The sequence below is a fragment of the Sinocyclocheilus grahami genome, unplaced genomic scaffold, assembly GCF_001515645.1.
Source record: "Sinocyclocheilus grahami isolate Dianchi unplaced genomic scaffold, SAMN03320097.WGS_v1.1 scaffold2066.1, whole genome shotgun sequence".
NCBI lineage: Eukaryota > Metazoa > Chordata > Actinopteri > Cypriniformes > Cyprinidae > Sinocyclocheilus > Sinocyclocheilus grahami.
Window position 1 is genome coordinate 38,476 of NW_015507245.1, and position 14,661 is coordinate 53,136.

Consider the following 14,661-nt stretch of genomic DNA (forward strand, 5'->3'; position numbering starts at 1 on the left):
TGTGTGAAGCTGGTAAAGCTGTTTGTAGATTTGTTTAATCCTCCTCTGCTGAGATCTTCAGAGATTTAATGTATTTTATCTTCAGCTGATTTCATCTAAGGCTGTGGCTGCAGTCAGTTGTAGTTCTTGAGTTTCTCTTTCCTTCAGTGATTTTGCTTGTTAACAAGCTTAGACAAGCTGAGAGGACTCTATAAATAATATATGAAGATTTTGTTGCTCAGATAAGATCCAGTGTGGTTTATCTCTTTGCTCTTGGCTGACATGTGGCATTGGTATTGCCTGCTTTTGGCCCAGATCTGGCAAACTGTCCACCCAAGTGCCATCATTCCACGCTACATGTGGCCAGATCATCATTTCACATGTGCCAGATCTGGGCCGACACTATGTTGCTATCTGGGTTTAGTGAGAAACACAATGCACATTGTAGAAAAGACTGCAGTGTTCTTCTCCCCACACAGGTCCCAGGATAGACAGTACAAGAGGAGGACAGCTGAGAACAGCAGGCATCCCACTAACCTCTAACCAAACAGCTGCAGGCCAACTTGGACATCACGGCAAATGAGGAGGCAAGAAATGTACAAAAAGCCAACTGAAGAAATAAGCAGCGGTTCAGTCCATGTTTTCAAAAAACCATAGCGCTGGCCAACTCAATTGAAGTGGTCCCAGCCATGCATAGAGTATTGGTAAAACAGAATTACAGACCAAACATAGCGACAGAGTCAGAGAAAGACCACTATTGGGTTATTGTCTTCTATGTCCTCATAGATTACGTGAACTAGTGAGTTGGATGAGAGATTCTCTGAAAGAAAGAAACTGATCTCCGGTCTTGCAGTTATGGCCTAATGGTTAGAGAGTCAGACTTGTAACCCAAAGGTTGTGGGTTTGAGTCTCAGTACTGGTAGCAATGACAGTGCAGAGCCCAAATCTGGGATGTATGGGACACCACACTTGTCAAAACATCACATCCTTTCCTTCCTTTTTTGCTTGTTGGCTCCTTACCTGCTCTTCCTTTACCCAGGCCTGGTTCTATGGGGGTGCCAAGCCAGGGTGTCCGCAGGTCCTTAAAAAGTCTTAAATAACGTTTTCCTAATATAAGGCCTTAAAAAGTCTTAAAATGTCTTAAATTCGGATTCGATGGGTCTTAATTATTTTTGGTCTCATTACTGCTAAAATATCTTCAGTCTGACGGACCTAATGACTTTACAATCATTGGACAGACCGAAGAAACCCGCGATAAGTTACTGCGAGCACATCTGATCTCTTCTGGAAGCTGATTCCAACTGCAGGCGGCATAATAACTCAAAGCAGACTCCCCTTGTTTTGTGTGAACCCGTGGTATTTCTAACTGACTCGATCCTAATGATCTGAGTGGTCCATTAGGTTTATAATCAGTGAACATATCTGTAATGTATTCAGGTCCTAGGCCAGTGAGTGGTTTATAAACGAGTAAAAGTACTTTCAAATCAATCCTAAATATAACTAGTAGCTAGTCTAGTCAGCTAGCAGCTAGCAATGGAAACACCAATCACGATTATGGTGACTTCAAATGAAACAAGCGTTAGATTTGTTTAAACCCTGTTAATTCCAATAAGAACTTCTGTAGACCTCTAACAGAAATAAAGTCAGTCTGGTTAGTAATGTGTGAAGCTGGTAAAGCTGTTTGTAGATTTGTTTAATCCTCCTCTGCTGAGATCTTCAGAGATTTAATGTATTTTATCTTCAGCTGATTTCATCTAAGGCTGTGGCTGCAGTCAGTTGTAGTTCTTGAGTTTCTCTTTCCTTCAGTGATTTTGCTTGTTAACAAGCTTAGACAAGCTGAGAGGACTCTATAAATAATATATGAAGATTTTGTTGCTCAGATAAGATCCAGTGTGGTTTATCTCTTTGCTCTTGGCTGACATGTGGCATTGGTATTGCCTGCTTTTGGCCCAGATCTGGCAAACTGTCCACCCAAGTGCCATCATTCCACGCTACATGTGGCCAGATCATCATTTCACATGTGCCAGATCTGGGCCGACACTATGTTGCTATCTGGGTTTAGTGAGAAACACAATGCACATTGTAGAAAAGACTGCAGTGTTCTTCTCCCCACACAGGTCCCAGGATAGACAGTACAAGAGGAGGACAGCTGAGAACAGCAGGCATCCCACTAACCTCTAACCAAACAGCTGCAGGCCAACTTGGACATCACGGCAAATGAGGAGGCAAGAAATGTACAAAAAGCCAACTGAAGAAATAAGCAGCGGTTCAGTCCATGTTTTCAAAAAACCATAGCGCTGGCCAACTCAATTGAAGTGGTCCCAGCCATGCATAGAGTATTGGTAAAACAGAATTACAGACCAAACATAGCGACAGAGTCAGAGAAAGACCACTATTGGGTTATTGTCTTCTATGTCCTCATAGATTACGTGAACTAGTGAGTTGGATGAGAGATTCTCTGAAAGAAAGAAACTGATCTCCGGTCTTGCAGTTATGGCCTAATGGTTAGAGAGTCAGACTTGTAACCCAAAGGTTGTGGGTTTGAGTCTCAGTACTGGTAGCAATGACAGTGCAGAGCCCAAATCTGGGATGTATGGGACACCACACTTGTCAAAACATCACATCCTTTCCTTCCTTTTTTGCTTGTTGGCTCCTTACCTGCTCTTCCTTTACCCAGGCCTGGTTCTATGGGGGTGCCAAGCCAGGGTGTCCGCAGGTCCTTAAAAAGTCTTAAATAACGTTTTCCTAATATAAGGCCTTAAAAAGTCTTAAAATGTCTTAAATTCGGATTCGATGGGTCTTAATTATTTTTGGTCTCATTACTGCTAAAATATCTTCAGTCTGACGGACCTAATGACTTTACAATCATTGGACAGACCGAAGAAACCCGCGATAAGTTACTGCGTCATCAGAGAGAATCGCAGTAAGTTCGCAGAATACAGAATACAAGCTTGCGCTGAAGCTCACTCTGTTTGTCTCGAGACTTCAAAACAAATGAGCGTGACCGCACACATAAACTCAGAAGAAACACACTGAGGTTAAAAATTCTAAATGTTTAGTTTATTCATAACATGATAGTGTTTATTCAGGTGTTGTGTTCAGCATGAATCATCTTATTATAAAAAAGCATAGACGCAATGTAAATAAGAGATTCATTGTGCTGCAAAGTGAACTTCATTGATTATAACGTAACTTTGTGAGATCATGATGAACTAAGATGAGTGACAGCTTTTTAGTGATTATATATAAACCTGTGATGTATTACCTGTGACTGTTTTGCCAGGCTGTATTTGGGCTGGTTTTTGCTTAATTTGGCCTTTTTCAAATAAACATTCACTTTCATCTACACTTGGGCTCTGTCTGTGTTATTGGTCCTAGCTATATTCAGATTAGGGGTAGGTGATATGACCAAAATCGTATATCATGATGAGTAATTTTATTTCACGATAACAAATATCACAATATACTTATTTTATAGAAGAAAGAAGGATATTATATAGAAATAAGAAGGTTTTTATGATACTAGGTCATACCACCAAACTTGAACAAATTGCCTGCCACAAAGCCAGCTTAGTTAGTTTGTGCCAGCCCTGGGTTTTAGGTTCCACGGAAGTGGGTCAACTTTTACTGGTGTTCAGCTGTGCTCCACAGCTGAGCTGCCATTTCAGGTTTTATTCAACTCAAAGCAGCCAAAGGACTGAACTCCACCAACAGGGATTCTCTGGAAGAAATGATGCATTACTATAACACCACATACAGCAGTTTTGCTTCTGCATTACAGTTTTTCTCGATTGCTAAGGCACCAAGCTACACAGACAAAACCGTCGGAGATGCGTTTATGCATTTTTTTTCTTCTATTTTATGCATTAGTAGTAAATCAAGACTTTGCCAGTTCTCTTGTAAAATAAAATAATAAAAACATAGAATAAACTGTGTACAGAAAGCGAGTAAAGAACTCTCAACATTAGACTACTAAAAAAGTCAGGTTAATCTAGCAAAAAAATCTGACCACACTACACAATTAATCTCTTACACTGCATCTTTGTTGTTTATGAGGAATTCGGTGCTTTTATTATTATTGCAGCTTAGATGTTCAAATAGCTGCAGTACTCTGACTTTGCCACAAGGAAAAGTGTGTACGCCTGCTCAGACACTGACGTGCCGGTAAGTACTTTTCCACGTCAAAGACCGTTTTTATAAATATGAACGTTGCCGTGGATTTTAGCGTATGCACACTCTAAGATCAAATCTGTGCGTACGCACATTTTATAAATGAGGCCCCAGGACCAAGCTTGGACAGCCCTGCCCTAGACAGTCGTCTCTCAGTTCTGCAAAAATAGACTACATGTAAGGACTACTTGGCTACAAATAAATCCAACAGTAATTAGTTTGAGGGTGTACTGTACAACATGTGCTACAGTATTTACTGTACATAGAATAATGAAAGTTCTCTCATCTGAAGTACTGCTGCTATGTATATTGTATGTGTATTGTGTAAGTAGTATTGAAACCTTTTAGATGAGCCTGTAGGCCAACTTCCCACATGGTCAGTCAAGTCAAGTCAAGTCACCTTTATTTATATAGCACTTTTAACAATACAGATTGTGTCAAAGCAACTTCCACAGTATTAAATAGGAAAACATTGTCAATAATGCAAAATGATAATAGTAAACACTCAATTTTCAGTTAAAGGCAGTTCATCATTGAATTCAGTGATGTCATCATCCAGCTCAGTTCAGTTTAAATAGCAATCAAGTCAACGATATCGCTGGAAATGAAGTGTCCCCAACTAAGCAAGCCAGAGGCGACAGCGGCAAGGAACCAAAACTCCATCGGTGACAGAATGGAGAAAAAACCTTGGGAGAAACCAGGCTCAGTCAGGGGCCAGTTCTCCTCTGACCAGACGAAACCAGCAGTTCAGTTCCAGGCTGCAGCAAAGCCACATTGTGCAGAGGACTCATCTGGTTCCTGTGGTCTTGTCCTGGTGGTCGTCTGAGACAAGGTCTTTACAGGGGATCTGTATCTGGGGCTCATCTAGTTGTCCTGGTCTCCGCTGTCTTTCAGGGCTGTAGAGGTCCTTTCTAGGTGCTGATCCACCATCTGGTCTGAATACGTACTGGATCCGGGTGACTGCAGTGACCATCTGATCTGGACACAGACTGGATCTGGTGGCTATGGTGACCTCAGATAAGAGAGAAATACAGTAGACTTATATTAGCGTAGATGCCATTCCTCTAACAATGTATCAGAATTAGAATGAGCTTTATTGCCAATGTTTACACATACAAGGAATTTGTTTTTGTGACAGAAGCTTCCACAGTGTAACAGAATGACAGTGACAGAACAAAAAAACACAGATAATAAAAAACACAAATAAATAAAAAATAAAAAATAGAACAAGTAAATAAAGAAAGACAGGACAAACTAACAAAAACATAAAAACAACTGCGGAGCACGCCACAGAGGCAGCCATCAACGTCGGCGCCATCGCGAATTATGTAGCAAGTACATCGGGTGTTATAGAAAGTGTTCCCGGTTCCGGTTGTCCTAATTAATGCAGCCAAAAAATCCTTTACCAGAATTGAATATTAGAAATGTGTTCGTGTGTTATGTGTAAGTCAGGTTAAAGAGATGGGTCTTTAATCTAGATTTAAACTGACAGAGTGTGTCTGCCTCCCGAACAATGTTAGGTAGGTTATTCCAGAGTTTGGGAGCTAAATAGGAGCCAGAGTTTTGAGAACGCAGCGGACGTGGAGGACTATAATGCACTGAGAGCCAACTGAGAGCTCGTTCAAATACTGAGGTGCTAAACCACTCAGGGCTTTATAAGTAATAAGCAAGATTTTAAAATCTATAGGAGGTTTAATAGGTAGCCAGTGCAGTGTTCACAGAACCGGGCTAATATGGTCATACTTCCTGGTTCTAGTAAGAACTCTGCTGCATTTTGGACCAGCTGGAGTTTGTTTATTAAGCGTGCAGAACAACCACCCAATAAAGCATTACAATAATCTAACCTTGAGGTCATGAACGTATGAATTAACATTTCTGACATTGAGAGCATAGGTTGTAATTTAGATATATATTTTAAGATGGAAAAATGCAGTTTTACAAATGCTATGGAAACGTGGCTTTTAAAGCAAAGATTGCTATCAAATAGCACACCTAGGTTCCTAACTGATGACGAAGAATTGACAGAGCAGCCATCAAGTGTTAGACAGTGTTCTAGGTTATTATATGCAGAGTTTTTAGGTCCTATAATTAACACCTCTGTTTTTTCAGAATGTAGTAGTAAGAAATTACTTATCCAGTATTTTATATCAACTATCCGTTCCGTTAGTTTTTAAAATTATGTTTCGCCGGGCCGCGAAGAAATATAGAGCTGAGTATCATCAGCATAACAGTGAAAGCTAACACCGTGTTTCCTGATGATATCTCCCAAGGGTAACATGTAAAGCGTGAAGAGTAACGGCCCTAGTACTGAGCCTTGAGGTACTCCATACTGCACTTGTGATCGATATGATACCTCTTCATTCACTGCTACGAATTGATGGCGGTCAGATAAGTACGATATGAACCATGCTAATGCACTTCCATTAATGCCAACAAAGTTTTTTAGTCTATTCAAAAGAATGTTGTGGTCAATAGTGTCGAACGCATCGCTAAGATCCAGTAGCACTAATACAAACATGATCAGATGATATGATGATAAGATCAGGGGCGTCATGCATTCATTTTTTTTTTTGGGGGGGTTCGTCATGTGACACACAGCAGCCACAACAGCACTTATGTTTTATTTATTTTTTCCTTTTTATTCGAAACCTCCAAACGCATTAACTATATCATTAAATATCTTGATTCTCACCTTTATAGATCATGTTGATCTATAGTGAGCGATGGTCAAAGTAACCTAATAATGTACTCTATTAACTATGCATAAAAACCTGTCTGTTTACTTAATTAACAGATATGGGTGTCATGCCATAACATATTTTTAATATGACTGAGTTTATATTTAATGTGAATTTAACATTGAAAGTTAATGTGAATAACAACATTGCCAGTTAGGCTATAATCATAACACTTTAATTGTACAGAAAGGGAGCAAAGGACCTTTACATTATCAAAAAACATTTTCACTGACAGTCTAGTTCAAGCACTCTCAAAAACTATTAAAATCACTGAAGCTGTTTACACTGTGGCTTACACTGTGGCTTTTTTGCTCCTTGGGAAACTAATGATAATATTTCAAGTCCAGTCAAATCAAATGTGTAATGAATGTCATGTGGCATTCAATGACATTTAATATATTATATATATATATATATATTATATATATATATATATGTATGGGCTAATGTGGGCTGTTATATTTGGGTTAAAATACATGCTTTTAAAATAGGCCTATATATTCTAAATAAAATATAGCCTATAATATACACTACCATTAAAAAAAAAGGTCAGTAAGATTTGTTAATGGATTAATTAAAACAAGGTTGCATTTGTTTGTTTAAAAAAATACAGTAAAAACAGTAAATCTACCATTTGAAAAAAAAAATGCTTTCAAGTTGAATATATTTAAAAATGTGTTTTCCTCATGCTAAACTTCACTACTTCAGCTTTCAGTGCCACATGATCTTTCAGAAATCATGCTGATTGTTCCTTAAGGAACATTTCTTCTTATTATAGCTGGCACACACTGACAAAAAAAGCTAGTTTTGCAATGTAATTGACTATAACAAATATATACAGTGAATCAGGACAGCACTAAAATAGTAACTATTTTGAAAATGAGGAGCGTGAATAACAACATTGCCAGTTAGGCTATAATCATAACACTTTAATTGTACAGAAAGGGAGCAAAGGACCTTTACATTATCAAAAAACATTTTCACTGACAGTCTAGTTCAAGCACTCTCAAAAACTATTAAAATCACTGAAGCTGTTTACACTGTGGCTTACACTGTGGCTTTTTTGCTCCTTGGGAAACTAATGATAATATTTCAAGTCCAGTCAAATCAAATGTGTAATGAATGTCATGTGGCATTCAATGACATTTAATATATTATATATAGCATTGTTTTCAAATAGTTTTACAGTTGTGTTAATGTAGACTGTCATCTGTGTGTTGTGCAGGCCACGCTCAGTGGGAAGCCATGGCAGAATGCACTGGGGACCCAGCTGTTCCCAGAGCCGAGCTCAGGAGGGACGTGGCCGTCATCGCCTGTCCACCGTCATCCAGCCACTCAGACAGAGTGCTGGAGAGGTCGTGGACCTCACCGTGGATGAGGACGGTGAGGAAACCTATGCTTTTCATTTACATTTAGGGATGTACAGATATTAAATTCTATACTAATTTGTCAAAAAAATAAATAAAATCAGTTGTTTTAAATGCTACTAGTTATTTTAGGCATCACGGCATATACATATAATGTTTAATATGAAAAATATATATCAATTTTGAGGTATGCTAAAGATTACATTTAACAGTGATATTAAATTATTAATGTTTTAAAGATTAACTTTACCTTTGCCATCATTTAATGCTTACTTAAACTAAATGCAAAAAGTAGTGGACATGAGCATGAGCAATTAATCATTCAATATAGACCCATATCGATAACTTTTCCTAATATGGAAGCCAATGGGCAGGGCTGTCGCGATAACCGCAATATCGCAATACTATACTATAAAACTATTGACGAGCAAACCGCAGAGGAATGCAAGAACCGCAGCAACTGCGATTTTTGCGTGTTTTCTTTTTTCGTAAGGTTATGCCCTTCTCGTTTTACACTTCATGAATGTGGACTGAATATTAAACAAGTTAGCAATGATAACATAATGTGTACCATGCTGATTTGTACAGAGGCTTCGTAGATTTGCACTTAACAAGCCTAAACGGACAGTGAATGAGAGAGAGATCGACTGAGCGCGTGCGATTACTTGCGTCTCTCCTCCAGGCCGAGTCATATATATTTGTGAAAATATGTTGTCATGTCCAAGGAAAGCGAAATCTCTGTCTTAGCACCGATGCATAGCTGGTCAGCTGAGCCTTCTAAAGTGGCGCTCAAAGTTAAAATGATTTCAACCGCGTGTTTCATTATGTCTCTCTTTGAATGAATGAATCAGCGTTTTTGACCGTGTAGTTGAATGAACGGTTTAAAGACTTACTCAAAGACAGTCCCTTTCCACCATTTTGTGGCGCAACACTGTATGTATATGTATATGTGTATATATATATATATATATATATATAATGTGTGTGTATGGGCTAATGTGGGCTGTTATATTTGGGTTAAAATACATGCTTTTAAAATAGGCCTATATATTATAAATAAAATATAGCCTATAATATACACTACCATTAAAAAAAAAGGTCAGTAAGATTTGTTAATGGATTAATTAAAACAAGGTTGCATTTGTTTGTTTAAAAAAATACAGTAAAAACAGTAAATCTACCATTTGAAAAAAAAAATGCTTTCAAGTTGAATATATTTAAAAATGTGTTTTCCTCATGCTAAGCTTCACTACTTCAGCTTTCAGTGCCACATGATCTTTCAGAAATCATGCTGATTGTTCCTTAAGGAACATTTCTTCTTATTATAGCTGGCACACACTGACAAAAAAAGCTAGTTTTGCAATGTAATTGACTATAACAAATATATACAGTGAATCAGGACAGCACTAAAATAGTAACTATTTTGAAAATGAGGAGCATATGTATCCAATCTTTCTACATCCCCAGTTCCAGAAAGTTGGGACATTTTCTGAAATGCCATAAAATCAAGAATATGTTCTCTTTAACCTTTATTTAATTGACTGAAAAAAAAATTCCAATGTTTTGACTGGCCAACTTAATTTTAAACAAATTTTGAGCCGTCATCCAGCTTTGCTTGCAAAGACTGAGAAGCTCCTTTTATTCCCAAACATGATACCTTGACCTATTACCAGTTCATCTGCTTGCTGTGAACTGTTTCAAAACAGTTTATTTGGTTATTCTATAACCTTTTCACTTTTATTTTGCCTCTGTTCCAGCTTTTTTGAAGTGTGTTGCAGACTTCAAAATAAAAGTTTATATTTACAAAATACATTTAAGCTGGTCAGTGAAAACTTTGGAAATCTTTTCTTTGTACTTTTGTCAATTAAATAAAAGTTACATTGAATTAACAAATCACAGCTTTGTATCCTTTGACAAAACCCAATTTTTCTAGAATTAGGGTTGTACTTAGATTAAAATCACTGAAGCTGTTTACACTGTGGCTTACACTGTGGCTTTTTTGCTCCTTGGGAAACTAATGATAATATTTCAAGTCCAGTCAAATCAGATGTGTAATGAATGTCATGTGGCATTCAATGACATTTAATATATTATATATATATATATATATTATATATATATATATATGTATGGGCTAATGTGGGCTGTTATATTTGGGTTAAAATACATGCTTTTAAAATAGGCCTATATATTCTAAATAAAATATAGCCTATAATATACACTACCATTAAAAAAAAAGGTCAGTAAGATTTGTTAATGGATTAATTAAAACAAGGTTGCATTTGTTTGTTTAAAAAAATACAGTAAAAACAGTAAATCTACCATTTGAAAAAAAAAATGCTTTCAAGTTGAATATATTTAAAAATGTGTTTTCCTCATGCTAAACTTCACTACTTCAGCTTTCAGTGCCACATGATCTTTCAGAAATCATGCTGATTGTTCCTTAAGGAACATTTCTTCTTATTATAGCTGGCACACACTGACAAAAAAAGCTAGTTTTGCAATGTAATTGACTATAACAAATATATACAGTGAATCAGGACAGCACTAAAATAGTAACTATTTTGAAAATGAGGAGCATATGTATCCAATCTTTCTACATCCCCAGTTCCAGAAAGTTGGGACATTTTCTGAAATGCCATAAAATCAAGAATATGTTCTCTTTAACCTTTATTTAATTGACTGAAAAAAAAATTCCAATGTTTTGACTGGCCAACTTAATTTTAAACAAATTTTGAGCCGTCATCCAGCTTTGCTTGCAAAGACTGAGAAGCTCCTTTTATTCCCAAACATGATACCTTGACCTATTACCAGTTCATCTGCTTGCTGTGAACTGTTTCAAAACAGTTTATTTGGTTATTCTATAACCTTTTCACTTTTATTTTGCCTCTGTTCCAGCTTTTTTGAAGTGTGTTGCAGACTTCAAAATAAAAGTTTATATTTACAAAATACATTTAAGCTGGTCAGTGAAAACTTTGGAAATCTTTTCTTTGTACTTTTGTCAATTAAATAAAAGTTACATTGAATTAACAAATCACAGCTTTGTATCCTTTGACAAAACCCAATTTTTCTAGAATTAGGGTTGTACTTAGTTTTCTTTAAAGTATTTGTAAGCAAACATTTAAATATTCTCACAAAATGTATGAAATACAGTAAAGTATGGTTAACATTTCTTCCATTTGCATGCGTAAATGGAGTATTTACCCACCAAAATAACCATGTCCACTAAGTCAGAAAAAGTCTATATATTCTATAAAAACTATTTTCTCAGAGGGTCAGCTTGTTCTGTTTATTGTGAAGATGATTTTGGACAATTGTATGTGACCCTATATATGTAAAACCAATAAAAAATTATATAGATATTAAAAGCAGGGGATGTGTCGTATCAGTTATATCCATTGCTTCTGCATTCTGAGTCTTGCATTCGATGATGACACACACAAACCAGGATGAAGACGAGGGAGCTGACATAAGACAAAAGCAAGCAATTTGGCTGCTAAAAGAAAAGATGGTCAATTAAAAACAAAGGCATGGAGAAATCAAGAGTTTGGAGACCACCGGAGACACCAGCAACCAACAACGACCTGGTCGGCTGAGAAAAACAACAGCAGTTGATGACAGACAAATCATAAAAGCTGTGAAAATGAACCCTAAAATACATGACTGTAAAATCACCAACAAGCTCCAGAAAGCTGGGTGATGCTGACGATCTACTGTCCGCAGGAGACTTTGACAGAATTACAGAGGCTACAGTAAGATGCAAACCTCTGAGCAGCACCAAAAACAGAAAGGCAAGATTAGAGTTTGCAAAAAAGCACAAAGTTGAGCCAGTGGAGTTTTGGAACAGAGTTTTATGGACAGATGAGACAACGATTAACCTTCATCTAAGTGATGGGAAAGCAAAAGTGTGGCGAAAAAGGGAACTGTAAATGATCCTGAGCATACAACTTCATCTGAAAAGCATGGTGGAGGTGGTGTCATGGCGTGGGCATGTATGACTGTCTCTGGAACAGGCCCTCTCAACTTTAATGATGACTTAATGTTTGATGACAGCAGCAGCATGAATTTGGAAGGCTACAAAACCATCTTGGCTACCAATAATCAAGAAAATGCCACTAGATTCATCAGAAAGCACTTCACATTGCATCAGGACAATGACCCAAAACACCCTGCTAGTTGTCAAGGACTTTATCAGGGCAAAGAAACGGAAAGTCTTAGATTGCCCAAATCAATCTCCAGATTGAAATCTGACTGAACATGAATTTCACCAGCTGAAGAGGAGACTAAAGGCAGAAACTCCCCAAAACAAGCAACAGTTGGAATTGACTGCATTAAAGACTGGGGAAAGCATTTCAATGGATTAGACCAAGAGTCTGGTGAAGTCTATGGGTCACAGACGCAAGGCTCTGATTGCATACAAGGGATCTGCAACTAAATAACTTTATATCTTTACATCTGGCTTACGTTCATCTGTCCCAATACTTATGCTCACATCAGATAGTGGGATGAACTCTAAAAGTGCTGTGCTTTTTATTTGGTAAAACATGTTGAAACACCCAATAATAAAATATGACATTCTGTAATTTTGTCTCATATTTGCAGATATCTTGACTAATGATTAGTGTCATTAGAGAGTGTAGTCCACATAACATCGATTACACTGAAAATCCAATTGGGTAAATCACATTCAAACCCAGTAGTGCTAAATCACCTCTACACTACATCTGCAAATGTAAACACACACAGAAAAAGCAAATGAAAATGTAATTGTAACGATGGAATATCTGGCAATGTAACTTGAGTGTCCTCTGGTTCCTATTGCACGCTGACCGCAGGAGGACAGTCGCAGTGGTGTGAACGACCCATACAAACACACAGAACAAACATATCTGCAGTGAGCGCTGCGGAGGAAGTGTTTTCCTTTTTAGGGTGTCTGGGATCCAGACCTCTTGAAGCTACCCAGCAGACTCTGAACACCCTTCTTCACACTGGATCCGACCCTGCGGGCGACGGAGTCAGCAGGCGGGCCGGGCAGACAAGAGCTGCCACTGCTGGGGGGCCGAGCGTCCAGGCACTTCTGATACCTCAGCTGTGAATGATGGAATACATCATTGAAACTCTAAATATTATAGCAACATATTTCAGCTTGAACTAGGGTTGTCAGATTATACTCTGTAATCTTATTTAAACTTGAACTGTAAAACTGAACTGTAGCTTCTGCACCCAAAAAACATCAAACAAGTCTCCCCAAAAACCCCGGTCAGTCCCCAAACACTAGCAAATCATGCTCCACTGCTTGAGCCAGACCAACAGAAATGTTTTACATTTGGGAGAGGGACTGTTTACTGCAAGTTAAATTAATTCTTCACTGCACATGTGGAAGAGATTGGGGAGTTCGTGGCTAGTGTTGCACACTTTCTTATATTTATTATTGGTGTTCTTTGCCTTTAGTATATATTACAGTAGAGAGCAAAGAGGAAGCAAATAACCAACAGTGTCTGGCATTACTTTAACCTTTAAAAAAAAAGTGCATACACAATTGGGATTTGAGAGCTGTAGCGGAGGGGCCAGCAATAAATGACTTAAAAATCACAGTGTTCATGCTCTTCAAGAAGTATTGTGAAACATTTCCCCAGTATTACACTCTTTGCACTGGCTGCCGATTTGTTATAGAATTGATTTCAAAATTTTACTTTTTGTTTTTAAAGCTCTGTCATTAAGGTCATCTCAACAAAGATTGCTGTTGCTTCTGAGATTTAGGGCCTCGGTTATAAAGTGTGCGTCACTCCGGAAAAAAAATCCACGCCAGCGTTCAATATTTGTAAAAAGGGTCTTTGACGTGGAAAAGTGTTTAGCGTCACATCACGGTCTGAGCAGACGTACTCACTTTTCCAGAAACCTGCAGTACTCCAACAAGAAAATGTAAGCTGTTCTTGCAGCTCGCTGTTTTGAATTAAAGCATTTGGATGATCTTTTATGTTAATGACATTAATTAGGAGTTTACAAGGCAGAGAGCTGAAACCATTCAGTTGCGCACAAGTTCAAGATCATTTACGATTCATAGATTTCACATCTGAGAGGCGTAGGTGTGTTTTCTGTGCATATGTTCATTCTATGAATCACACGTACGCATATTTGAGAGATGATCGCAAGTTCAAATTTAGGATGGTTTCTGTGCAACATTTTATAAATGAGGCCCCTAGACTCAAGTCGAGGGGTGTCCGAGCTTTTATTTTGTTTATCCTTGAGATTAATCTCCAGAGAGTCTGAATTTAAATCTAAGTTCAAAACTTACCTTTTCTCTCAGGTTTACAACTTCTTTTGATTTTTAAAGTTGAATTTTCTGATCTTGATGTAAACTTTATGATTGCTTTGTAGTTTTTTTTACTCTCTTTTTTTAGATTTTT

The 14,661-nt window shown here is 37.6% G+C and overlaps 1 protein-coding gene across 1 annotated transcript in view; it reads right to left on the reverse strand.

Moving 5' to 3' along the window:
- Window positions 1-12,855: 12,855 nt before the first annotated feature.
- apbb1 (amyloid beta (A4) precursor protein-binding, family B, member 1 (Fe65)) overlaps window positions 12,856-14,661 on the reverse strand; it is a 45,753-nt gene continuing 43,947 nt past the window's right edge. Inside the window, exon 14 of the mRNA XM_016260365.1 lies at window positions 12,856-13,343. Within this exon, the coding sequence (XP_016115851.1) occupies window positions 13,179-13,343 (165 nt within the window). The 3' untranslated portion in view covers window positions 12,856-13,178. The remainder of the gene's footprint in view (window positions 13,344-14,661) is intronic.